General features: G+C 43.1%; 3 protein-coding genes across 16 annotated transcripts; 2 read left to right on the plus strand and 1 right to left on the minus strand.

Moving 5' to 3' along the window:
- Positions 1-178: 178 nt before the first annotated feature.
- Positions 179-13,771, minus strand: LOC146761935 (tRNA selenocysteine 1-associated protein 1-like). 10 transcript variants are annotated; one of them, XM_085540231.1, is made up of 11 exons: positions 13,354-13,408; positions 12,537-12,712; positions 10,453-10,539; positions 9,340-9,416; positions 9,104-9,246; positions 8,377-8,508; positions 7,379-7,498; positions 4,787-4,985; positions 4,240-4,285; positions 3,296-3,464; positions 179-199 (listed from the first exon to the last, which is right to left on the minus strand). In XM_085540231.1, the coding sequence occupies exons 4-10, from the start codon at positions 9,367-9,369 to the stop codon at positions 3,328-3,330; spliced, it is 807 nt and encodes a 268-aa protein (XP_085396357.1). In that variant the 5' UTR covers positions 9,370-9,416; positions 10,453-10,539; positions 12,537-12,712; positions 13,354-13,408; the 3' UTR covers positions 179-199; positions 3,296-3,327. The 10 variants fall into 10 exon arrangements, with proteins under 10 accessions (XP_085396357.1, XP_085396355.1, XP_085396354.1 ...); XM_085540229.1 differs by lacking the exons at positions 179-199; positions 13,354-13,408 and adding exons at positions 1,218-1,427; positions 13,720-13,771; XM_085540228.1 differs by lacking the exon at positions 179-199 and adding an exon at positions 1,218-1,427.
- Positions 13,594-21,486, plus strand: PAK1IP1 (PAK1 interacting protein 1). 2 transcript variants are annotated; one of them, XM_015854683.2, is made up of 10 exons: positions 13,594-13,686; positions 14,160-14,322; positions 15,243-15,363; positions 15,460-15,534; positions 16,196-16,248; positions 16,725-16,870; positions 16,960-17,057; positions 18,759-18,858; positions 19,806-19,932; positions 21,018-21,486. In XM_015854683.2, exons 1-10 carry the CDS (start codon positions 13,624-13,626, stop codon positions 21,182-21,184), a joined length of 1,113 nt encoding a protein of 370 aa, XP_015710169.2. In that variant the 5' UTR covers positions 13,594-13,623; the 3' UTR covers positions 21,185-21,486. The 2 variants fall into 2 exon arrangements, 1 of the variants encoding a protein (XP_015710169.2); XR_014943560.1 differs by lacking the exon at positions 18,759-18,858.
- An 861-nt stretch (positions 21,487-22,347) lies between these two features.
- LOC107309690 (transmembrane protein 14C-like) lies at positions 22,348-25,129 on the plus strand. 4 transcript variants are annotated; one of them, XM_015854690.2, is made up of 4 exons: positions 22,348-22,632; positions 23,657-23,758; positions 24,384-24,471; positions 24,649-25,129. In XM_015854690.2, the coding sequence occupies exons 1-4, from the start codon at positions 22,557-22,559 to the stop codon at positions 24,704-24,706; spliced, it is 324 nt and encodes a 107-aa protein (XP_015710176.1). In that variant the 5' UTR covers positions 22,348-22,556; the 3' UTR covers positions 24,707-25,129. The 4 variants fall into 4 exon arrangements, with proteins under 4 accessions (XP_015710176.1, XP_085396369.1, XP_015710177.1 ...); XM_085540243.1 differs by lacking the exon at positions 22,348-22,632 and adding an exon at positions 22,722-22,868; XM_015854691.3 differs by lacking the exon at positions 22,348-22,632 and adding an exon at positions 22,790-23,124.
- The last annotated feature ends 315 nt before the right edge of the window (positions 25,130-25,444 follow it).

Below are 25,444 nucleotides of genomic sequence, written 5' to 3' on the forward strand. Positions count from 1 at the left end.
AAGCCGCCCGCTTGTCACCGGGAAGCGCCGAAGCGTCAGCAACCGCGACGGACCGGCGTGCACCGCGAACACGGGTGGAGGCGGGGCTGCGCGGGAAAGCACGGCGAGAACGTGGGCGAGTGGGCCGCAAACACGCCGAAAGTGAAGCGCCTCAGAAAACGCGTCCGGCACGGGACTCGGCCTGAAGTGCGCCTTACCCCTGTGAAGTGGGAAAGAATAGAACGTTCGTTTGTGCCGTTGTGTTGCCGTGGTGTTGGAAGGGCAACGCTGCGGCTCTACGGCCCGTTTAGAACGCTGCTTTGGGGAGTGGGCACAGCAGGGAGGCACGGCGCCTTCAGTGCACAGAATTCAACACAGAATCAACAAGGTTGGAAAAGACCTTCTTCTAGGTCTTTTCCAACCATTCCCAATACTTCCTGGCTAAATCATATTCCTCAACATCACATCCAAACGTTTCTTGAACACTCTCATGGTTGGTGACTCCACCACCTCCCTGGGCAGTGCATTCCAATGCCTGACTACCCTTTATGAGAAGTAATACTTCCTAATGTCCAGACTGAATCTCCCCTGGCACAGCAGAGGAAGCACTCAAACATGCTTCCTTGTGCACAGAACACGCTCAAAGTTGTGTTGAATGAGACAGCGAGCATAGAATATCTTCATGTGGAAGGGACACAGGTGACTGAGGCCATCACAGGGAGCCCTTGGATTGCTCGCAGCCCTCCCACCTTTCCCCAGTCAAAGTCCACACAAAGTGAGCACTGAAGGAACTGCTGCAGGAGTCTCAGTCCAAAGCTTTGCAATAAATCCTCGCTTGTAGTTGCATGCTTTTTTGTTGCTGTCATTTTAAACCCCCCTCCGGTGTTTTCAGAGCCATCCTCCAGGATCTGATAGCTCTCAGTTCTCGTGTACTGCCATACAAAGCACTTTGGAAACCCCCGGTGAGCAGAATTACACCCTGCACTTTCAGAGCTTCCCCCACACACGCTGTCAATACACGTTGAGCTGCAGCAGGATGGCTCCCATCAACACCCTCCCTGCAGAACATGGAAGGCCTCATCTTTAGTCAATAGTCAAGAACACAACTATCATGCTCAACTCTAATTTCCTCTGTAAATTCAAACGCTGCTTTATTTATTTCACTTCCGTTTTTCCCATTAAGAACAATTTCTAAACAAGTGACAGGCCTTGAATGACACTCACGACTCCGAAATAACTGCAGGTGTAGTCAGTGCCCGTTAACACATGTCACTTCAGTTAATTGTTGCTAAAAGTGAGCCAAAACAAAACAAAAAAAAAAGGCAAATATATATATGCATCCAGCAGAATGATAGTGATCATCGCCATTTGATCAGTCTTCCCTGTGAGTTATATCTGCACGTTACTTTGAGGTAGCGCTAGAAAGAAGCGGTTGGTCCAGAGCATCCCTGCAAAAAGAAACATTCATGGCTTAAGTACCATTTACTATTCATGCATCCTCTTAAGAACCCTTTAACCTTTCTCCATACCTGTTTTTTCCTCTCTCATTGACTTAGAGATTAATAGTAGCCCCTCAAACCTTCCTGATCAGAGAAGAGATAGGAAACACCCCACTACTATTCTTGAAGAAACTAGCAGGTTTTGTGTAAAGGTACCCCCTGCTGCAGCTGTATCCAATGGAAAGAGTTTACGAAACCATTACGGGATACTCCTATAGGAAACCTCAAACAATGGGGTGGCCACAGATTTTTCCTCTGAGGCTCACATGCTTTGGTCATAGGCCACGACTGCATCAGACTAAGTGAAATCACATAAAGTGGCAAACCTTGTAAGCTTTTGAAGCTGTAACATTGCCATCCAAATTCAAGAGGTCTACACCTATTGTCTTGAGTTTCTCCCCTGCAACAACTCCATATATGCACACAAGCAAGTTATTTCCCTCTAGATTCTCTCTGCTTTATCTCTCACCTCTAGCTCAAGTCATGCTCCTGTTACTAAATCCCCTCAACCTAATCCTTTAAAGATCACCAGCTCACACAAGGGAATGGCCCAACAAATTCCTGTGCCCAGCTCCAGTGCTTCTCTGCTTTAGAGACAGCCAGCTGCAGTTGCTGAAACTGATGCCGCTACCCCACCTCCATATATGTATACCTACATCACACATAGTAGTAGGGAACTGCCTCACCTGGCATTAGCAGCTTCCACAGCTACTGCCACAGCAATTTCTGCTCTTAGAATATTCTGTTTCCAACCTGACCTATTTATCATTATATACATTGTGAAGTAACAAGTAATGCAATACACAGAGGGTTAACTAGATCCAAGGCCTAGAAAATCATTGATACCTTCCAAGATGAGTAGTTTAAAGGCACAAGATTGCTAGCTCAAAGCTAAGTTTTCCTCCCTTCTCTCACCTGCTTTGAATACAGTCATCACTTAAGGTTTTGCAACTTCATAACTAAAACACCTAGTCATCAGGAATACCACAGAAATAATCAAGGACAGGCAGGAAATTAAAGCGTGGTTATTAAAATATTTGTGTTTTTGGTTGCCTCCTTTAAGTCAACAAGTTATCTCCAATAATTTCCAGGTTGAAAAGCGTATTGTATACCTGCGTATACAATATGTATATTGTAAATGTACAAAGTGTGAGCTGAGAAGTCTAACACTAAGGAGGGTAAGCAAAAGCTGAATGCTGAGGCTGAAATTGACAGCAGGGATCATCCTTAGTCCATAGAACTTTTACAGCTATGGCAGCTGAAGCCTGCACTTCTGCATGCTTAAAATATCAGATTTATAAACCAATTTGAACTGACTTGCACATGAATAATGGTGCCAGACTCCTGCAGGAGGAAGGGAACACAAGGATTTTCATGACAAAACCCAGGAACAATCTCCCACCTTATGCTGTTACGCTAAACAAGTAGTCTACAAGTGAGTGCTAGGTTTTGCCAGTGCCCTAACACACTCATTAAAATAAAGATGAATGAGATATCCTTACTACCCCCAATTAAATGCCATAAGCCAGAAGAGAACGTCCTACACATACATAAGAGTGAAGTCCCTTGCTGGCAGGTTTGCAGAAACAAAAGTTTATTTACACAGGCAAGTCTATCTTTAGACCTCAATTAACTCTTTACATTTCTAGAATATTTACATGATTTCATGATGCTCCAAGAATTGAGTGATTAACAACAACAAAAAAAAAATGATTACAGAAACTGTCAAAAGCAGAGCCAAAAAAGAAAATCCAACCTATCGTTGTGCTTTAAAACTTATGATCTAGATTAATGTAGAAGAAGTGTAGTTTTAGCACCTTGGTCATAACGGCCATGCTATATAAGACACTTAAATAGCAGAGGGGATTTCGGAAGTGACCGTATCCAGAGGTTGCCAGTGACAATTCATAAGCGAATCATAGAGTTCTTCACTTGTCTCCATAAATTGTCTGTTCATTTCATCAACATCCAAATACAATTGCGGATCTGAAAATAAAAGCCCCAAGAAGTACAAGCATCAGCATTGAGGTACACACACAAATCTCAAGTGAAATGCCTAGTAAAGCATTTTGGCTTAACAAAATAGATATTAAAATTGTATTAAGATTTTATTTCCCTAAAACTTTAAACAAACCTGACAACTCCCAATTCTCCTCCACGGATTTGTGTATTAGAAGGCTAGGACTCTTATTTCTATTTCAAGATAAAACCATGTTTAGGGATAATCGACCACAAAACCGTCACAAAAATCATTTATTCAGCCCTGCTATACTGTGTATTCCATGTAATAAAGCTTTGAACACTAGAACAAGATGCCTCCATATAAGAAGCTGTCTGAAAAGGTTCCCAAGACAAAGAATTACATTCAGTACCACATGTTTAAGCGCAAGCTGAAACCTCCCTTTAGAACCTGCAATGTCAAGCTTTTACCTCATGGCATAGAAAACAAAGCTCTCGCGTATGAAGGAGTTTACCATATAGAATCTGCTTAGTGGAATCAATACATGGAAAGTAAATCCTATGTTAGACCTTTTCAAAACAGACTGAAGGCATTGTTACAGGAACCCTACTGTAGATGCCTCATTTTATTTCATATAGTGTAACCATATTAGCTTTAAAACCCCTAAGTAATAGATGAGCCACACAGAGGGCTGACTCCTGTATCAGCTGAATTTCCAAGATGATCTTACAGCTCATCCAGCCTTGTATTGTTTAAGGACACCAGTATGACTAAACAAGACAACGACAGAATCATCGTTACCTTCAGTAAGTAGGTCTTCATTGATTTCAGCCATAGCCGTAGATTCCTGCAAGACAAAGTTGAACCATAATCAATTTCAGAAAGCTTCCTAAATTCAAAATAATGTTGTTACCCTGAGACATTCTCTCTTTCCACAGACACAAAGTGCCATTTGCCCTTGTTACTTTCAAAAGAAGGACAGTATTACAGTGCAGGTTAGAAGGGACTTCTGCAGGTCATAGTTGACAAAGTGACCAAGATAAGACCATTTACAACAGCTATTTAATTTGCTCTAAGCAAAGCACATTGGGGGAAAGAAAGGGGGACAAAAGCATACATAATTATGTTGTCAAAACTGTTATTTGATACACATAAATAATGTATAAACTACTAATTCTATGCATAAACTATAAGCACTATAAGCATATATACCTCTGAATGTAGTCTGATATCTCCATGCTAAGCAAAAAGCATAATTTCAGTTTTAGAACATATCTGCTCCAATTCACACAATTTGTACAGCTATCCACAGGTGTTTTATTTAAGGCAAGTGTGTAGTATGTTTTACCTCAAAAACAGCTGGTGCCATAACAGCATCTCCTAAAGAGCAGTCTCCAATAGCTTGCATGCTATCATAGGCAGCATAGGAGTTGTAGTTGTTATACTCGGCATATGCATCATAATTCCACTGTGAGTAGTAGTTCTGATAATCTTGGTAATAATCATTATAGTTGTATGACTGGTACCGCTGGAATTCTGCTTTCAGTCTGAAACATGAGAAGTTAAAGAGTTTGAGAACCACAAACTGTAAACCCAACTCTCCAGTTAAATAACATGCCAGCTCACACATTTCAAAGCTTAAATGAAAGCTTTATGAACAGTTGCTTTAAGTGACAGCTTAAGGCACAACACAAGATCTTGTATTTAAACAGAAGCAGATGTCCTCACCTTCGCCAATATCAAAAGCAATTGTTTCCATTGATTAAATCCAGAGCTTTGACATTGTTACCATAGAGCATTCTTAGCGTTGGCATAAGCAAGCTACTCATAAGCCTTTGTGCTCTGCAAAGATTAATTCAAGACCAAAGACATTTATCAAGCACAGCTGCTTTGAAGATGCAGTCTTAACCCTTTCATATTTTGATTAATTACTAGATCTTTCTTCCAGAAAGACATGAATGATGTCAGATTATCCATCTCAGAGAAGCATCTTACACTGCCTGCTTGTTTGCCATGCCCACCTCTACTTGCAGTTTTTTAGTTCATTAAGCATTCAACAGTTGCCAAGTACAGCTGTCAGGTGAAGCCAGTCTTGCTTAACTCCATACTTCTAATTGTCCAGTAAGATGACCAAATCAATGGGAAACTTCCCCTTCCCTGAGATTTTCTCTGGGCAAGTGGCAAGAATCAAGACAAGAGTTATCTAACCTAAAACTAATGAATGCTACATGAAGTGCATTCAGATAACCATGCTATGTATCCCAGAAAATCCTGCTTAGGCATGTTCTCACTAATCTTGTACAGGCAGATCTCCTCTTACTTAAAGTGGGGAATTGCAGAATGACCCGGGTTGGAAGGGACCTCAAGGATCATGTAGTTCCAACCCTCCTGCCTGGCAGGGCCACCAAACATACACCTTTACTAGATCAGGTTGCCCAGGGCCCCGTCCAACCTGGCCTTGAACACCTCCAAGGACGGGGCATCCACAGCCTCCCTGGGCAGCCTGTTCCAGGGCCTAACCACTCTCCTAGTGAAGAACTTCCCCCTAACATCCAACCTAAATCTTCCCTCTTTTAATTTAAAACCATTTCCCCTAGTCCTGCCATTGTCAGCCCTTTCGAAGAGTTTACTCCCCTCCTGGGTGTAAGTTCCCTTCAGGTATTGAAAGGTTGCAATGAGGTCACCCCGCAACCTTCTCCAGGAAGCAGAGAAATCCGTTGAATACTTTTCTGTGTGTTGAACACAAACTGAAGGAGTTGAGAAACACTCACCAAAATGAACTAACAATGTCAGACTGTTTAATTTGATGACTGGATATTCTGACACTGAGACAGCATGGTACTCTGCCCTTCAGAAACACACTAATGATGCATATTTTAACACCTACGTTGTATGTTTCGCTACCATAAGTGTATGTAAGTCATAATATAGACATTCTATTGTCCTGCTACTGGAGTAAACAATCACCGTGAGACTTCTACTTCCAACTGCATTCCCCCTAAAAGCACTATTGACATTCTTCTGGATGGCAAAAGTAAGGAAATGTGTTTTTGAGATCTATTCTTGTTTCCAAAATAATTATGGTCAAGGCAGTTTTGGATAGTGCTCTCTCAGGCAAGAGCACTTCCATTCTAAAGCAAAAAGAGGCAACATCTGCAGAGTTATGCTAGGTAAACAGAAACAAAAGTGTTATTTGTTTTTTCACTATTTATCAGAATATACAAGCTAACCTTACATACATACTGAAATTCTTCATATGGAGGGTTTTTTTTTAAAGTATCCTGGATCAAAGTCTATCAAATTCAGTATCAATTCCTTTCAATTTTCAGAACTGAACTGCTGTAAGTGACTGACAGAGGTGAGATGTAAAGAGTAAAATCCCTCTCAGAAAGTGCTACACTCCCCACTGCCCTAACCTATTGAAAAGCTAAGAATAGCACTTTGAAAACTGTTCTAGTAAAGTTTCCTTTGTCTTTCTCCCTATATTCCTATATTTTCCCCCACTTAAGAATTCTTTTTCCAGCCAGCCTACTGTAAAACTAGCAATGTGCTTCTTTCCTCACATAGAGGGAAAGGTTTAAGAACAAAAGCTCCCTAACATATAAAAACCACTTTTCCCTTCTACTTTACTCAGGCCCAAACCTGGAAAATATTTACAAATGCATTTGGCTTTGCTACTTGAGAAATATAGCAGGCTGCAAGAGCAGCTAAGCCCAAGCTACACTGTGTGGTTAGACTTGAGTTGGATGCCCCCAGCAATCCTGAAACAGGCTGATAAAACCCAGGGAGTCAAAACAATCTCTATATTTTTGATTTTGTAGACTGCATCCTACAGCCAGTGTTACAGCCATTACAGCAAGGGCCACAGACTTTACAAAGGCGAAGCTACAAGAATCTGATTATTTAGAAGAACTGTATCAATGCACAACTCATTGGTTACCTTTTAGAAATTCCTATGCTCAGCCGGATTCGTTTTCCCCCCAGACCTGGCGCATTCTGGCAGTCTTGCAGTGCCCTCATCTGATCACCTTGCTCACCAAATCTGACATAGGCATACCCTCTACAATTTTCAAAAGGGAGAGAACAAATTCTAGTATGCATAACAGTTACAAAGCTAATTAATTCAATTGCTGTCTTTTACAAAAACAGAAGGTAACGGCTACTATCGCTTCTATTATTTAAGCAACCTCTCTGGCATATGTGCATGCACGGAAGAGGCTTTCACCAAATTAAAGACTTGGGCCAGAAGCAAAAAGCCTGTTCTTTGGTAGCAGTAAGATCACATTTGCTGAGAGACAGCAAAACAATACATTTTAATTTCTATCTGCATAAGTAATCAGATTCTACATTTCTGCATATACAGAGTTGATTTATCAGTTATGAACACACTCCTACTACTGTAGAACACTGGTATTCTTTTTATCTGCCTTCTCTCAAGCTTCTTGAATTAGTCTGTTACAGACAGCATTGTCTGAACAGCAAAATCCCTCACTCCTGCTTGACTTGCTGCATGGCCAACACAGTTTGAGCTAGGCTTTATTTACTAGCAATGAAACTGTATTCAAACTTCCACAACCCTCAGATTTGCCTGGTCTGATGCTTTCCCTCCCCCACATATAATGGGAATTTTGACCTCAGTATTGCAGGTGACAGAAAGCAGCACCAATTTCAGTGCACAGCTCTCCCCTCTCCCAGCACCCGATTTGATTTTTTTTACATGTAAACATGCACGTGACACAATTAAGCCTCTTCAAAGTTAACTGTTTAAACCAGAGTTTTAGAAACTCAAGGACCTGTGCTGTTAAGAAAAGCAGTGCTTAAGACTAACCTCATTCCTCTTCCCTCAGAAAAAAAAGCAGAGAAGTTCTGACATGAGTTCTTAAACAGCACTCCAGAAGCAAACACAACCAATGGCATTACAAATTAGCACTGAATTACCTGGAATATCCCAGCAGGTCTGTTGCTATTTTGCAGTCGAGACACGAGGGATACCTCTTTAGGAAATAGTCATAGAGCTGGAAATCATCCACTTCTGGAGTAAGCTCCCCAACAAATATTGAATAATCTGGTCTTTAAGAAGATAAAGAAAACAGTTTTAAAACTTTGAGACCAAAATACTGATTCCGGTATTAAATCACATATTACAGCTAGTTAAAACCAGACAAATTAGTGTAGAGTACTGCAGTGCAAAAACATACTGAAGCGTACAGAACTGCCACCACACCAACATACAGATCTCTAGTGCTGTGTGTCTATTCTACTACTTGAACAAGGATCCATTTTCTGAGAACTTTCAGAAACTTGTTTTAAAAACACATTTATATGGAGGAAGGTGTCCCTGCCCATAGCAGGGGGTTGGAACTACATGATCCTAGCGGTGCCTTCCAACCCAAACCATTCTATGATTGCCCAAACAAGAGGCACAGAAATACCACAAAGAATTAACTTGTACCACAACTATGACTATTTTGCCACCACTTGTCACTGATAACAGGAAGGCAACTACAAACAACATTGTTTATGAAAATATATTACCAATACAACACTTGCATATACATATCACACCAGTCATCAGAGTTTTTCAAGTGAGTGATGACATCCTGTTGTCACCACCAACCTCAGCAGATAAAAAGAAGCAGAGCATTTCATGTTAGAAGGACTTTACCTGACTGTACTACTGGTGGTAGTAGTAGCGCTGACAAACTCTATTCTTCCTGGTTTTATTTTGTTCTTTTTCTTCCGTTTCTTCTGCGGTGTTCTCCACCAGCTGTAGGCCTGGAGACATTCTCGCTTTTTCCCAAGTAAATCCTGTTGGGATAAAAACCACCTCTATAGTATTTAGCCTCATTTACATTCCTCCCTCCCACTCCCCATCACCACAGGTGATTTCCCCATATTCACCTTGCCCTTGAAAGAAGCCTGGGGTCCCATTTCTCCCTCCGCCTCCCATGAGGGAAAGCAGCCTCTGGGGAAAATGCCTGGCAAAAATAACAGAGCCAAAGGATTGTATGAACAGCCACATTCCCCTGACTTGTCAAGCTGGCTAATGGATTGACAGCTTCCTCTTGGAATTGGGAAGAAAGCAGTTAGTCCTTCGATGCTGGTCAATCCTAAATGTTAATTAGCTTCAGGACTGGACTGTGCTCCACCTGAGCTCTAAGACTCTCAAAATAAAAAAAAAAAATAAAAGCCTTCAGTGGCAAAATGAGCCAAAAAATATAGAGACAGATATATCTATCTCTATACCACTCTTGCTCAAAAAGGGATTTCAGCTGTCCCTATCTCCCCTCTCTTAGGGATTCTTCTTTGCTTCTAAGAGATGCCTCTCCTCACTACCTAACACTAGGCCAGGTATATTCCCAGGCCAGGAATAACAGGAGGCCCATTAATGGGATGGAAGAAGAAAGCAGACCAGAAACAGGCACCAACTTGGCTGAGGAAAAATACTAAACCCAGATGCAAGGCCAGGAAAAAAAGAGGCAGAAAAAGCACCTCAAAAAAACAAAACAAAAAAGCCAAAAAAATAACAAAAAACTGTAAACCCCAAAAGGCACAGTTTAAAAAACGTGGGGTAACTACGCACACAAAAAAGGAAACAGCCATATTAACAGGTTGCCTCCCTCTTTTAATATTCTGAAGAACAGTTTCTAAAATTAAGAATGGTATTTTTTCAGTAGCTTTACTTACGCAGTGTTTAATGTTCTTCCTCTAAAACACCTCTACATAACTTTATATATAGAGAGTGTTATTTGCAAGATCCTTCAGAAGAATTCATGCTCAAATAATCCAAATTGCAAAGTTTAATATCATGCTCCCAACCTGTTTCGGTTGCTTTGATCAAGCATACAGAGGACAACCACCAATTACCAAATTACCAGAGGAAATGATGGGACTAGAAGAATATCCCACTCAGAGTGAGCTAGCTATTTCAGCTTCACATTTACTGAGGATTTTGAATGTTTTGGAACCCATTTTAGATGCTACAAACCTGAATTTCTCACCGAATCATCTTACCTGGCTCGCCATGGCTGAAAAAATCGCTGTCTTCTGCCTTCTTCAAGGGACACAGGTGCACAAGTTGAGTTTATCGCAATCCTTCAGCTGGAAAAAAAAGCGTGAAGGAGGACCAAGAATCTTAATTCTGAAATCAACTACTTTCAAAGACATTCACCCTGTCTAATGTTTTTAACATTCTTAATTCACAGCTCGGGAATTTAAGTTCTGACTTGTCATTGCCAAAGCAATGGAGGTAAGAATTATATATTACTACGGGGATTACAAGAAGAAGTTATCTTTAGGTTGTAATAGTTCACAGATTTTTCCTGTTGCCCAAAGAACTACAAAATTCCATAAACAGGTTTTTAGTTACCTACAGTTTACTCAAATTATTACCAAATTATAATTGACATGTTCTGAAATAATTAAAAACAAGCTGTTTTCTACAATACCTCAAGGTCTGCTTCACCCAACCTCCCCCAGCCCCTTTTGAGCCAAATTAGAATTGGTACCTTCCTATGGCACAAAGCTATACAGCTGAAAAGGAGCAGTGATACTTCCTAAGTGTTGATGAATAAGAGAGTAAATAAATAAAGAATACTAAAGGTAAAACTGATCCAATTGATCCTTCTCTGAACCTTTTCTTAGTTATATCTTGTCTTTTGTCTCTTCCCAGACATGCTTCCCTAAGAATAAATTAGTAACAAGTAGGAACCTTTTACTACTACTAAAATTCGGGATACCCTTAAGAGGTATATACTACTCCCAATTGATAACCTTTCCTGCCCCCATCCAAGTCACCCCAGGAAACATTTTCATTTACACAATACAAGGGCTGCTCTAAAAGTAATGCCTCCTGTTATGGTGGCCCACAGTGTCAGACATGGATGTTGGTAGTATGGCAGCAAAGGCTGAATCTTCCCACCAATATCCCATTACACATTGCTGATGTGGGACAGGCAGCTGCAGAGGGGCAGTCTGACAAAATGGCATCTAAGTGTGGGTGAAGCAAAGGGGTGGAGTTTAATTCCTCCATGCAGAAAAACCAGCACCTACTGACATCCATCAACACTTGCTGAACATTTAAGGAGACAAAAGGGTAGATGTGAGCACAGTGGGTGGTGTGTTACAACAACAGCAACAGTGGGTCAACCTCTGCTGGTACAGATTTGCAGGCTCTTGCTCATGGCTGGCAAAACACACAGCTGATGTTGATGACTATGTTGAAAAGCAGTGCTATTATGCTTTCCATAGCTGTTGTAGCTTGTGGAAACAAACAGGAGGCACTACTTTCAGAGCAACTTATGTATTATCCCCTTGCACATGATTTTTCATCCACCACTACTTTGTTTTTACATTCAAGGTAACTCTTCAAAGCAGGCACTTGATTGCTGGAATTTAACTCCCATTTCCACTTAAGAAATTACCTAACACTCTGTAAACTGATTGGTTGGCATCATATTTCCATAATTACAGAGTACTTGCAATGCCTTAGAGGTGTGACCATGCAGGTGAACAGTTCAGCATGGTGCTTCTATAACTGGGCTACGCTATCCTGACACAGGATAGTCAAGGCGTTACACAAGCTCCCTATGCACTTCATTGCCATACCCAGTTGGCACCCAATAAAGTTGTAAAGTACCTTAAAGCCCTTAAATACAGGTACACACCAGTAAGGTCAGTATATAACCTCTCACTGAACATAACTGTGCTTAGAAATGGTCAACAGCTTATTTTTTTCTAGTTAAGGAAATCCTAGTAATAAGAACAGCCTTAGGATCCTTAACTTCAGTTCCTTAACTTCAATCTTACTTTTGTTAAAAAGGAGCCGAACAGAATCACAGAATTGTAGGGGTTGGAAGGGACCTCTAGAGATCATCGAGTCCAACCCCCCTGCCAAAGCAGGCTCCCTACACCACGTCACACAGGAAGGCGTCCAGGCGGGTCTTAAATATCTCCAGAGAAGGAGACTCCACCACCTCCCTGGGCAGCCTGTTCCAGTGCTCCGTCACCCTCAAACTCTCAGTGCCTTAAAAACTGGATACTGATTCTTGTATTCTCAAATGCATAATGTTTTATTTGTATATTTTCACAAAACTTACCACTCTTCCCACGTGCAGATTTACCGGGCGATGCCAAACGCTACAACACACTTTTATACCAAAAAAAGAAGAAAAGTATGAGAGGGCAAATGATGCGATAGTTCAGCACTCAGTTACTGCGGGCTCATGAAAAACTGCTCTTGTACTCTTTCCCCGTCTGATCTTCAACGGTGTTTCTGCAAGTCAAAAAGACATTTAAAAAGCAGTTAAGAGAGAACATGCCATGGCACAGTCACCTTTATGCCCAGCTATGCTCACACCGGGTTTATCACTTAGGTGGGGCAGGTTCAACCTCCGGAACTGAAGTAGTTCCTTGTCTGGATGACACAGGCTCTCCACCAGGCTCTCCATCCCATGTGGGGATGCATGTTATCTGTATATACGCCTGCTCCGCTGTCTCAGTAGCGCATAGAGAGGGGGGATGGGGGTTGTTTGCCGCCGTGCCGTGCCGAGAAGTGCGCCCCGCCCGGCCAAAGTCCTCCGCCACACCAGCCTGGGGCCGAGGCCGCGCTGCCCGCTTACTGCTACACCTCACAACGATAAAAAGCTCCAGCAAACAGACACACAACCGGACAGAACAAGCAATCACGCCGCTTGTGTAGGGCTGGGCACTGCGGCGCCGCTCGGTTCCCCCCGCGGCGCCTCAGGATGATGCGGCCTAACGGCTGCGGCCTCCACACCCCGCACTCACATACCCCGTCGGGGCAGCCCTAATACACCAGGCTGCGGGTTGTGCCGCTTCTCCCTCCCCTCCGGTGCTCGACCACCCGCCTCCCACCCCCCGATCCCGGCCCTCCCGCCCCGTTCCCGCACTAACGCCTCTCGCCGCCCGCGCCGCCATGGGGAGCCGCCACCGCGAGCTTCCGCCCTACGAGGACCCTCTCATGGGCTGCCCGCGGCCCGCCCGGCTCCACAACCCCGCCTGGCTCCACAGCCCCACACCGCCCAGCCCCACACGTTCCCCCTTGGCCGCCCCACACACACACACGGCACCGCCCCACACTCGCAGCCCGGCGCGGTGCGGCCCGGCAGGCAGCGCACAGGACAGGCCGAGAGCGGGGAACGAGGCCCCGCGCTGACGGAGCGGATGGAGCTGGTGGCCGGCTGCTACGAGCAGATCCTCTTCGGCTTCACAGCGCGGCCCGGAGAGGTAACGCCATGGAAGGGAGGGAGGAGAACACACCTGAGGGAGCCCGCTGCTCCTCGTTGTCGCCGCTCTCGCTCAGGCCGTGGCCGCGGGGCCGCCTCGGGGTGGGCTCTTAAAGCTCGGCGGGGCGGCGCCCGCAAGCACAGGCTCGTCCCACTGGGTGTTTGGTGCCCTGCTGCTCCGTTGCCTTCCTGCCGATATCACAGAATCACAGAATGAGCCGGGTTGGAAGGGACCTCAAGGATCATGTAGTTCCAACCCCCTGCCTGGCAGGACATCAGACGGCTGCAACGGGAGCTACACGTGGCCCACAAGGGCCGGCGCCATGTGGGCATTAAGGGGGAACGGGGAGTTGGCCCCCACTTGTAGCTGTGTCTTACCTGTTGCAAACTCTTACCTTCGTCACTTCTTGGCTGATGAAGCAATGAGGATCCTTCACTTCATAAAGACCCCTTTGCTTTGTGTTTCCTTCACAGCCTTGGACGGTTACACCTGATTTTACTCACCATGCCCACACCGCTTCCCTGTCAGCGGTAGCGGTGAACAGCAAATATGTGGTTACGGGGAGCAGGGATGAGTCGATCCAGATCTATGATATGAGGAAGAAGGTGGAGCACGGGGCGCTGCTGCAGCACAATGGTAAGGGAGCTCAATCACAGAATCACAGAATGACCCGGGTTGGAAGGGACCTCAAGGATCATGTAGTTCCAACCCCCCTGCCTGGCAGGGCCACCAAACATACACCTTTACTAGATCAGGTTGCCCAGGGCCCCGTCCAACCTGGTCTTGAACACCTCCAAGGACGGGGCATCCACAACCTCCCTGGGCAGCCTGTTCCAGGGCCTAACCACTCTCCTAGTGAAGAATTTCCCCCTAACATCCAACCTAAATTTTCCCTCTTTCAACTTAAAACCATTTCCCCTTGTCCTGCTATTATCAGCCCTTTAATCCCAGGTGTCCTTTTTCTCCTGATAATCTAGAAGTATATGGAGCTAAACTCACCACAGTACCTGCATTCTACTTAGATATGGTAAGCAGGGTGCTTTTGTTACAGTTGAACCTGGCTGGCAGCTCAGCACCACGCAGCCATTTGCTCACCATCCCCATCGCTGAAATGTCTTTGGCTCTGTTCACTGCTGCTCAGCAATGACTGAAATGCCTGTGTTATCAACATTGGTTTTCTCCTAAAGCTAGAATGCAGCATCATACCAGGCACTATAAAGAAAATCAACTCTTTCTCAGCTGAAACCAGGACAGCGGTAAATTCAGCTGTGTGCCAAGAGCAGGGCTTTGATGTAAGAACACTGCATAGCAGTGGGACAACCTGTGTGTCACCTGCACCACGTTGGCCAAGTACTGCTATGTCAGAGAGCAGATCACACACTTCATACATGTAGGACTGTAGAGGAGCTAATAGAGCACATCAACAGATATCACAGGAAGGTTTGTGCCTGCCATGTTTCAGTGGTATAGAAGCACTTTTATTTGCTACTATGTTCTCTGTGTGGTAATTGTTCAGTATGTACATGCTTGTTGATAGCTCTGGCTCAAATTTCTAGGCACAATAACTTGTCTGGAGTTCTATGGTACTGCACATCTACTGAGTGGGTCTGAAGATGGACTCATTTGTATCTGGAACACAAAGAGATGGGAATGTCTGAAATCCATTAAGGCGCACAAGTGAGTTTCTTAAATCCGCGTATTCAGATGAGTTTTCATAATTATTTTCCCTGTAAATGATAATATGTGGCTAACACTTGGTTTTGTTTTTATCAGGGGGCAGGTGACATCTCTTTCTATTCATCCATCCGGGAAATTAGCTTTGTCAGTAGGAACAGATAAAACATTAAGGTGAGTCCAAACTAATGAAGAAGGGCTTAGAATTATAGTTCAGTAATTTAGTTAATTCTGCTGTAAGCAACAGGTCTGTGTTGTGACTAGTCTGTGTGAGAATGATGAAATATTCAAGGCCAGGCTGGATGTGGCTCTGGGCAGCCTGGTCTGATGGTTGGTGACCCTGCACATAGCAGGGGGTTGAAACTGGATGATCGTTGTGGTCCTTTTCAACCCAGGCCATTCTATGACTCTATGAGTCTTCTTGCTGAATTCTAACTCTTGTATGAATGCATTTGCATTCTGGAATAAAAATTAACGACTGAAAGCTGTCAAGTTGTATTCAGTGTTAGAAAAGTAAATTTACACTTGGAGTGTATATAAGTTGCCATATATGTACAAGTATTTTAAGCTTGCTGTATTATCGAGACAAATTGCTATTTGGCTTCCTTTTGTGTTTTGCATTGCAAGCTGGTTTATAAAATAAATATCAGAAATGCAGCCATACAGCATACAAGTAATACATTGTCATCAGTTTCTCCTTCATTAAGGAAAGCACTGAAGGACAGAGAGATGATTAAAAGCCTCCTTCAGATGCATGATGTCAGCTGATAGGACTTCAGTTTCACTGTGCTGTTTTTAACCAGAATGCACGTTATCTATTGTTGTTGCCTTTCAGAACTTGGAATCTTGTAGAAGGACGATCAGCCTTTATCAAAAACCTGAAGCAAAGTGAGTTTATCAGCCTATAGCCACTAAAAAGTGGAATTAGATGGTTGTTTGGTTTTGGGGTTGGTTATTCAGAATGAAAAGCAGAATGTGTTAATCAACAAGTCAGTTAATTATTAACTCTTTTCACAGCATATCTTACACATGCTGGAAAGCACGTGTCCGTGAATAGTAGTCATTTACCAAAAGGAAAACAGTGACAGTAAAAATCCTTTTATCTCCCCTTGGAGTTTGATGTCAGGGTATTTAAATAAATATGGCTTTTTTCTTCCTTTATACACTTCTGTTAATCAGAAATGAGAACTTAAGAGCATGCTTTTACTTGATTACTCTGAATTTTTCTCTGCAACATATTCATATCCAGAGAACTGTGTTCTCTGGAACATAGTGTGTAGCCACTGCTAAAGGCTTTTAGTGTCTCATGTGTTATAGAATGCAAAAACCATTATATATATGTGAGAATGTTCTTCTGTGTGCAGATGCCCACATAATTAAATGGTCCCCTGATGGAAAGAAATATGTGACCGTGATAGCAAATAAGGTGGATATCTACAAACTCGATACGGCTTCAATCATTGGCACTATCACAATAGAGAAAAGAATTTCTTCCATTCGATTTATTACAGTAAGTACAAAAGAAGAGGCTTTGGGAAGCTGCCTGCTTTGAAACGTGTGAATTTAATCATGCTTGCATTTCCTTTTTTTCATCCCAAGGGTTCTGTCCTTGCCGTAGCTGGAGATGATGAAATCATAAGGTTCTACAGCTGTGACTCTCAAAAATGTCTGTGTGAATTTAAAGCTCATGAAAACAGGTATTTTATATTTGTCTACTACTTAAATATTTATGGCAGCACTGAGTACTCAGTATACAAAGTTCAATGACTTGCAGTGTTCAGCACATTTTACTACCGTTCTTGTATTCGTTTAGAAAGTAAATGTACTTAATATGCTAAATCCCAAGTTCAGGACAGACTTGTTTGCTTTTGGCATAAGAAGAAGTGCTGTGCTATCCTTGCATGCTACTAAAACATCCAGGTTTAGAATTAGGAATATTGCGGTTCTAACCTTAACAATTTAAGTACTGTGTAAAACATTAAGGTCTGAAGTATAAGGTCAGAGTATAACTAAGGTCCCAGTATAAGTATTAGATCATATCTAAACATATGTGTTATGTTTAAGACCTACATGTACTGGCATGCCTCTATATTAATACTTTTTTCACAAGGAAGACCTTCCTCTCTTTTCCCTCCCCAAAGCTTTTTTGTATCTGAACTGATATGTCTCTACAACTTATAACACCTTCATGGGGTCATTGGGTTCTGTAGTGCTTCTCAGCCAGAAGATGAAAATGGCTCCACAGGGTTTCTACTGCAAAACTGGATAATACGGGACAGGCACATTTGAAATAAGACATCTTGTGATGTCTGACTCCCATAGTTGGGTCAGTCCTCGTGACAGTTGCATCCTTGGTGGTACAGAATCACAGAATGACCTGGGCTGGAAGGGACCTCAAGGATCATGTAGTTCCAACCCCCCTGCCTGGCAGGGCCACCAAACATACACATTTACTAGATCAGGTTGCCCAGGGCCCCGTCCAACCTGGTCTTGAACACCTCCAAGGACGGGGCATCCACAACCTCCCTGGGCAGCCTGTTCCAGGGCCTAACCACTCTCCTAGTGAAGAACTTCCCCCTAACATCCAACCTAAATCTTCCCTCTTTTAACTTAAATCCATTTCCCCGTGTCCTGCTATTGTCAGCCCTTTCGAAGTGACTTGAAGGTACTGAATTATCCAGCAGGTTGGTGGGGAGCTGCTCAGGGGTCAGTGGTGCTTCTGAATGCCTGGTTACCCCGGTGTATTTGCAGTGGAAAGCTGCTGGGTGGGAAGACCAAAGCAGAAAAGGTTCAGCCAAATTATTTGATTTTATATCAAATGCATGTTATATGTATGTAACGTTTTTATGCTTGTATATGAAACGTGCTTACATATATATATGTACAGTTTTTCTCAGTATATTTCACATGTTTCTGAAAGGGAGCACTGGTATTTGGCAAGTAGGCAAAGCTATCTAAAGCATATTTAGCCTTTTGAGTTTCTAATTGTTTAGGATACATAAAACATACCAGTTGTATTCATTCCAGACAATGGGATATTCTCTGTTATTGTATACCCAGTATTTTTCCAAATGCTGATTTTAATTATTAATCAAAACAGGAAAGCTGTTTTGTCACATTAGCTGCTGTGTCACTGATGTGGATATTTGTGTGTACTTAAAGGTTCTGAAATGCTCTGAATTTAACCCTAACTGCCTAGCAAGGATGTGTATTCCTACTATAAATGACAGCACTCAAAACAGATTACCTTTCCAAGTTACTGCCTGTCATTTGTGGGTTTCTTACTGTTCAAATAGACTCCTAGAATGTTGCCTGTGCACCTTTAATTGCTGTCAGCTTACTGTTCTGACGGGAGCTGCCGTGTTACACAGTGACCAAGTATAACATTTTCTTTACAGAATAAAAGATATCTGTAGTTTTGAGAGGGAAGGACAACATGTTATTGTGACTGCGTCCAGTGACGGTTACATTAAAGTGTGGAATCTGGATCTTAATAAGGTCGGTCTGTTAAACTACTTGATGCAGTTTGTGACTTTAAAGATCACGAAGTCCGTTACTATACTGTGTACATTTATTTCATGTCTTTTCAAACAGTTCTGAGTAGCACAATTTAACAAGGAATTGAGTCTTATCTTTAAAGTTCCCCTTCCTTATTGTTTTCCTCTGGGATTTGTCTTGTAAAATCAGAATTAGATGTTTTATTCAATGCTCTATATTAATAAGATAATATAATAATATTATATTAATATATATAATAATATAAAATAATAAGGGCTCTACTATAAATATCTTAACGTCGAAATCTCACTTTATATTTCTCTTCTGAATTCACATATTTTTAATTTCATCCCTCTTTATATTCTATGAAGTGCAGTAGTGAAAATCCTTTTTTCCCCTTCGTCTGTAATCCCAGGTCTGCTTTTACATGATTGAAACAGTGATTGAGGAACTCTTAACTTTCTCTATATTGTTGTCTTTACTTTGGCCAAATGTGTGATTTTCTTTCTTTTTACTGCACAGACAGATCTTCGTAAACCCCTGCATAATTCTGTGGGTTGCTCTGCCCAGCTCTGAGATGCACAATAGCATTACTAGAAATAGTTTCTAGAGGATCAGTGCTGCCGTTCTGCGCGTGTGTTTGTGCCACATTGTCCTAGGGAACAGGTTGCCCAAGGAGGTTGTGGATGCCCCATCCCTGGAGGCATTCAAGGCCAGGCTGGATGTGGCTCTGGGCAGCCTGGTCTGGTGGTTGGTGACCCTGCACATAGAAAGGGGTTGAAACTGGATGATCACTGTGGTCCTTTTCAACCCAGGCCATTCTGTGGTTCTATGATTCTCCCAAAAAGGAGTGGGAACTGGGCCATAAAATACTTCCTCAGTTTAAATAGTTTAGTAAATTTTTAAATAGAAGTGATGATTAATTAATTTTCTTTTTCTATGTTCAGATTGAAAACGTGCCATCCTTATTATGTGAAGTCAGTACCAAAGCTCGGCTGACATGCCTTGCAGTGTGGCTTGACCAAGCTTCAGAAACGAAAGAAAATTGTGGAGAAGCTGCAACACCAGCGGAAGGTAATAGAATTGTCTGTATGTTCAGTGGTTAATGTGACTGTGAAATGTAGGATAGTGAATGGAAGGTTTTTACTGTATGCCTTACAAAAAGCTTTTGCAGTTTAAAGAACTGGGAATGTGACACTGGCAAGTTGCATAGATATCTGCACCCATTTAATAGTGTCTCAAGTGTGCACGTAATAAAGCCACAACTATGGAAACTATTTGTGAGCAGACACACACAGGAACTGAGTGACGATTTGGAATGGAGAGAAATAGTTCTTTTGTGTGTGGAAACTTAATTTGTGATACGTTGCATTGTAAGTAGAGGAAATCTTTTCACTTCTGGGATATGAAAGCTTTGTTTCTCTTCAGTGCAATAACACACACTGGGGGAGACTCTGAAGCTCTCACAGAATCACAGAATGACCCGGGTTGGAAGGGACCTCAAGGATCATGTACTTCCAACCCCCCTGCCTGGCAGGGCCACCAAACATACACATTTACTAGATCAGGTTGCCCAGGGCCCCGTCCAACCTGGTCTTGAACACCTCCAAGGACGGGGCATCCACAACCTCCCTGGGCAGCGTGTTCCAGGGCCTAACCACTCTCCTAGTGAAGAACTTCCCCCTAACATCCAACCTAAATCTTCCCTGTTTTAACTTAAAACCATTTCCCCGTGTCCTGCTATTGTCAGCCCTTTCGAAGAGTTTACTCCCCTCCTGGGTGTAGGTTGTCTCTCAGGACAGATAACAAAAGAATAAACAATTTGACAGAACTGCATGTTCTTGCATTCCTATGAACAAAATTAGATCTGATGCTGGTGCAGCTGGGCAAACTTAGGAAGTCTGGCTTAGGGATTGGTTGGTAGCATGAGTTGTTTGGGTTTTTTTTGCTGTTGTTGTTTTCCTGTCTAGTAAGTTGTTCCATATTTGATCTTCAGATGTTTTCTTAACAGAAAGTTGCGTAGCTGGCACACTCCACTCTAAATAAACTATGGTTTAAATTCCTCCTTTTTTTTAATGGGAGATACAAACAAGCCTGTAATGTTTTAGACTACAGACTGGAAATAAATATCAGAGTGAATAATTTCTTGCTTCTTTCAGCAAATGAAACTGAGAAGCCATCAGTAGTCAAGAAGAAGAAAGTTTGTGGGATGAATAAAAGTGGTAAATTGCTAAAACAACGCAGAAGAATTGTTCCAGCTAAGCGAAAATTGGAAGCTCCACTGCAAAAGAAGAAAAAGAAGCAGAAGCAGAATAGCTCAGAATGAAGGTGAATGCTGTTTCTCCTGGATAAGAAGTAACTGCTGGTGTTGCTGTAGTTTTTACAAGGATATTTTCCAAGCAGAGGACAAATACCTCAGAGCTGATAGGATTTTCCAGAGTAATTTATTTTTTACCCAGATGAATTGGCTGATCACTTTGAGAAGCAGTAAAAGAGATGGCAACTTTACCTGTGAGAATGAAGCTAAAATAGCCAGCTAAAATGATAAAAAGAGCTACATCTGCCTCGGTTAAACTTGTGTGTCTCAACTATATACGTATTAAAGTTCTATACCATTTTTCATTCTTATGTTGGAGGTTCTCTGTTCTGACCACTGACAATATGATTTGCCTTTGCCACTCATGAGTTCTGAGAACGCCACGTCTGAATAGGCAGTAAACTCCGTTTATATGAGCCCAGTTTAATTCAGCAATGAAATTTGTTGTTCTGTTTTTAACTTAAATAGGCTCCTACAGTTAACACACAACTTAGGCTTTTCTCTCATTGAAATTTATACATCATAAAGAGATGTAACATTTTGTCTTAGGGCAAAACGGCTGCCTCTAATAGAACAATTTTCACTGTAATTTCAAATACACGAGCCCATGGCTGTGAGCATCACAGTGACCGAAGCCAGGTGTCACCAGCAAAAAGCCAGTCTGCACTTCATCTTCAGAATGCCATGCCCACAGACCATGTCCTTCAGTGTCACATCCACACGGTTCTGCACCACCTCCAGGGTTGGTGACTGCACCACCTCCCTGGGCAGCTCATTCTAGTGCCTGACCACTCTTAGGAGAAGAAATGTTTCCTAACATCCAACCTGAACCTCCTCTGGTGCAACTTGAGGCCATTCCCTCTCGCCCTATCCGTGTTTCCTGGGAGAGACTGACCCAAAGAGGTACCAGAAGCACTGCTGAAGTGGCACAAGAACCTCGAAGCAAACCACAATCAGCAGCCTGGAGGCCGCCCCAGAGCTCCAGGCGAGTTACCCGCAGCTCCAGCTGAATGGAAAGACTCCCAGGATCACCGCCCTCCAGCACAGGCGGGCTCTGTATTCGCTTTTTTACCTCGAAGCGAGCGGAAAGGGGCGGCTCCGGGCGGGGCGGGCATCTCTCGCCTCCCCTTCCGCAGCGCGCCCCGCTCCGCCCCGCTCCACGGCCGGTAGGTGGGTACGGGAAGCTCCAGTGCTGGCCCTGCAGCTGCTTTCCCAGCGGATCCTGAATTTCAGTTCCTGGTGTGGGGTTCGGGCAGGCCTTCCTCGAGGGATCCCCTCCCGAGGCAAAATATTGCCTTGTTATTATTCCCCCCCGTCCTTCCCCGCCCACCGCGTTTAGAGCGACTCCCCTTCCCCCCCAGTTTATTTTCCAGTTTGCAGCATGGCCGTGGACTGGATCGGGTTCGGCTACGCCGCTCTGGTGACATCGGGAGGGGTCATTGGCTACGCTAAAGCAGGTAAAGTGCTGGAAGCGCCTTCCGACCCTATTCCCTGCGGGCGGGCGAACCGGTTGCTGGTTCCTACAGCCCCTTATCTCGCAGCTCCCAAGGGGGAGAAGGCGGCGAAGCTGATAGCGGCAGCTCGGGGCGCGGTGCTGTAGGGAGCAGCTGCTGCTGGGGCCGATAAGCCGCATTGTGCCTCCTGCGGGGCGCAGATAGCCCAGCTCGGCCATGGGTGATGCGGCTGGACTGGAGTAGGTTTGCTTCAGAAATGCTCTTCTTCTGTTAAGCTCGGTCCTTTCCTGTGCTCCCCATCACATGCTCAGTTTCCACCCTGTTGCTTTCACTTCTCTATCTGCAGTTTGCCCCACTCCAGGCAGAGGCGTGGATTCATCCCCTCTGAAACTCTACTTGGAAAGTCCCTAAACTGCCATAATGTTTGCAATACAAAGGTGTGTTACTTCATGATGGAAGACACCAAGAAGCTCCCCAGTAGATACGACCACACAGGTGCTCATGCTCGCTTCAGCCTGCTTTCTGTTGGCTTCCTTTTTCCTTTGGGCTGCGAGTGGAGTTCAGAGCAGGAGGGACAATAGAAGCATAGAGGTGTTGGAAAAGACCTTAAAGATCATCGAGTCCAACCACAACCTAACCATAGTACCCTAACTCTAACAACCCTCTGCTAATTCATATCCCTGAGCACCACATTCACCCCCCAGTGGTCTTGTCACTTCATTGCTCAATGCCTTCTGTAAATCACCAATGCTCTGTAGCTCAGGATTATCACTTGTGCTGAGGACAATATACCATATTATACCAATACACATACCAAACAACTCATTATGTATATATAATCTTAAACATGCAGCATTCAATCCCTCGATTTCACTACTTTTCTTTAAAGACACCCCAACCTCCTTCCCCAGTCTAGTTTATAACAACAAATGTCCATGGTTTTTTCTGTTATTTATAGTGTTTTACAAAACAAGTCATTGGTTTGTTCTTGAGCTTCCAATAAACGCATCATCTTTTCTTTATTCAGGCAGTGTCCCATCGCTGGCTGCTGGGCTGCTCTTTGGAAGCCTGGCTGGACTGGGCGCCTATCAGCTCTCCCAGAATCCAAGCAATGTTTGGATTTCTCTGAGTAAGTCTTTTAGCATTTTATTTACAAAGTCCTTCTCAGAACTGGAGCTCCCCTTTGAGAAGTCAGCTACTGAGAGTCACTGCTTGAAGGGGCACCTCTCATGGAGCATTCAATTGCTAAGGCACCCCACTCTTTTTCATACATATGAAAGTCAGAAGTGAAAGGGGAAGGCCCAGCATTTCTCTATTTTAGCGCTGTCTGCAGTGCAGCCCCCTTCATTTCCCCAGCTACTGGACAGGTGAAAGGCTGTGCATAGTCACGCCTCATCGACTGGCATCAGCTGTGAGTACAGCCAGAAGAACTGGACTGAGACCAAGTATTTTCCCAAATGTCAGCCACAGTCAGATTATTTCCAGTCTCTAGAGAAGCACGTTTTGACAGACAAGCTTGCAGAGTGTGTGTGCAGAAGCACAGGGTGCAGGGAACTTGGCTTAGAATATCCCCTCTTCATGCACTGAGGCACTCCAAAACTCACACAGTTTATTATCCCTTTTTTAATCCATGCTGTGAAATAAGCCTTTCTGCTTTTTACTTGGTGATACTACTTAATTCTGTTCTGAAACTGTAACATCTCTCTTACACGTGTACATCTCTGCTGACCGGTCTCTTCAATCTTTCATTTAAGTTACATCTGGAACGCTGACGGCCATAATGGGAACAAGATTTTACAACTCTGGGAAGTTCATGCCTGCGGGGCTGATTGCTGGTGTCAGGTACAACACACTACACTGTTTTGTTGGGTTCTTTTTTACTTCCTCAATTAAACCTACATGGAGTAAACACTATTTTCTGCATCTTTTTTTGTTTCTGTGCATTGTTAACACGAGAAATATTTGAAAACGAGTTGACAAGTTGTTTAATTCTGTGAATTTACCGGGTGTTTTTCACAGTTTGCTAATGGTTGGAAGATTAGCCATGAAGATGGTGGAGAAGCCCCATGAAAAGTAACTGCTCATATTAACAGCTTATGACCTGGATGAGGAAACCTGATAAGGACGCTGTGTGAACACAGAAGGAAGAAGGTTGGGATGAATAGTGTACCTACAAGGTGCCACTTATATCAAGGATCTGGTAGAGCTCTTACTGTGTAGCAAGAATTTGGTCCTAGTTGCTTTATTGGAACACATTTCAATGTATTTTTACACTTTGGATTTTTATATTCCAAAATATATCAATGTAATATATGAAATAGAGGGGATCTGTAAGTAAGCAAGCAGCCATGAAGTGTCACCAGAAATACAGTATGCTTTACCTGCTGAATTCTGAGTTGATATATCACGTCTGTATTACACCAAACCAATCTCATCTTTTTGTTGTGAAATGATGCTGAAATGTTGCTTTTCTACAAGTAAAACCTGTTACAAACTTTTATTTGGTATATTTTTGTCATCTTTTCTGTCTGTGTATGGGGTATTTTTTATTTCTACGTTCTTGTTTTTACCTCAGTCTCTGCGCTGAACTGCTCTATGAATGTTGTCTTTTGATGCTATTCAAAAATCACTTGTTAAATGGAAGAGCTGAAGGTTAAATTAGGGGCCTTAGTTAACACACTTAATTTTAATTGATTTACGGCCATTGAAACACTGCGTACTTTGTAACCCATAATCTAAAGTGCTATTTTATGTAGTGACTACATAGTCTTGAGTTACCAGACTTGAACATGTCAGTGTTTAATTGTGCCTCCAG

Source organism: Coturnix japonica, chromosome 2 (assembly GCF_054131305.1).
Source record: "Coturnix japonica strain WE chromosome 2, WE-NBRP24, whole genome shotgun sequence".
In the NCBI taxonomy this organism is placed as follows: domain Eukaryota; kingdom Metazoa; phylum Chordata; class Aves; order Galliformes; family Phasianidae; genus Coturnix; species Coturnix japonica.

What these genes read in the sequence shown, in the direction of transcription:
- LOC146761935 (XM_085540231.1), bottom strand. Translation starts at nt 9,369, where the DNA reads ATGGGACCCCAGGCTTCTTTCAAGGGCAAG. An exon ending in ACCACCAGTAGTACAGTCAG is followed by an intron (nt 8,509 to 9,103) that starts GTAAAGTCCTTC and finishes ATCTTCTTAAAG; the next exon opens with ACCAGATTATTCAATATTTG. An exon ending in AGCATAGGAATTTCTAAAAG is followed by an intron (nt 4,986 to 7,378) that starts GTAACCAATGAG and finishes CTCATGTTTCAG; the next exon opens with ACTGAAAGCAGAATTCCAGC.
- PAK1IP1 (XM_015854683.2), top strand. Translation starts at nt 13,624, where the DNA reads ATGGAGCTGGTGGCCGGCTGCTACGAGCAGATCCTCTTCGGCTTCACA. An exon ending in GGCGCTGCTGCAGCACAATG is followed by an intron (nt 14,323 to 15,242) that starts GTAAGGGAGCTC and finishes TCAAATTTCTAG; the next exon opens with GCACAATAACTTGTCTGGAG. An exon ending in TATCAAAAACCTGAAGCAAA is followed by an intron (nt 16,249 to 16,724) that starts GTGAGTTTATCA and finishes TTCTGTGTGCAG; the next exon opens with ATGCCCACATAATTAAATGG.
- LOC107309690 (XM_015854690.2), top strand. Translation starts at nt 22,557, where the DNA reads ATGGCCGTGGACTGGATCGGGTTCGGCTACGCCGCTCTGGTGACATCG. An exon ending in CATTGGCTACGCTAAAGCAG is followed by an intron (nt 22,633 to 23,656) that starts GTAAAGTGCTGG and finishes TTCTTTATTCAG; the next exon opens with GCAGTGTCCCATCGCTGGCT. An exon ending in CAATGTTTGGATTTCTCTGA is followed by an intron (nt 23,759 to 24,383) that starts GTAAGTCTTTTA and finishes CTTTCATTTAAG; the next exon opens with TTACATCTGGAACGCTGACG.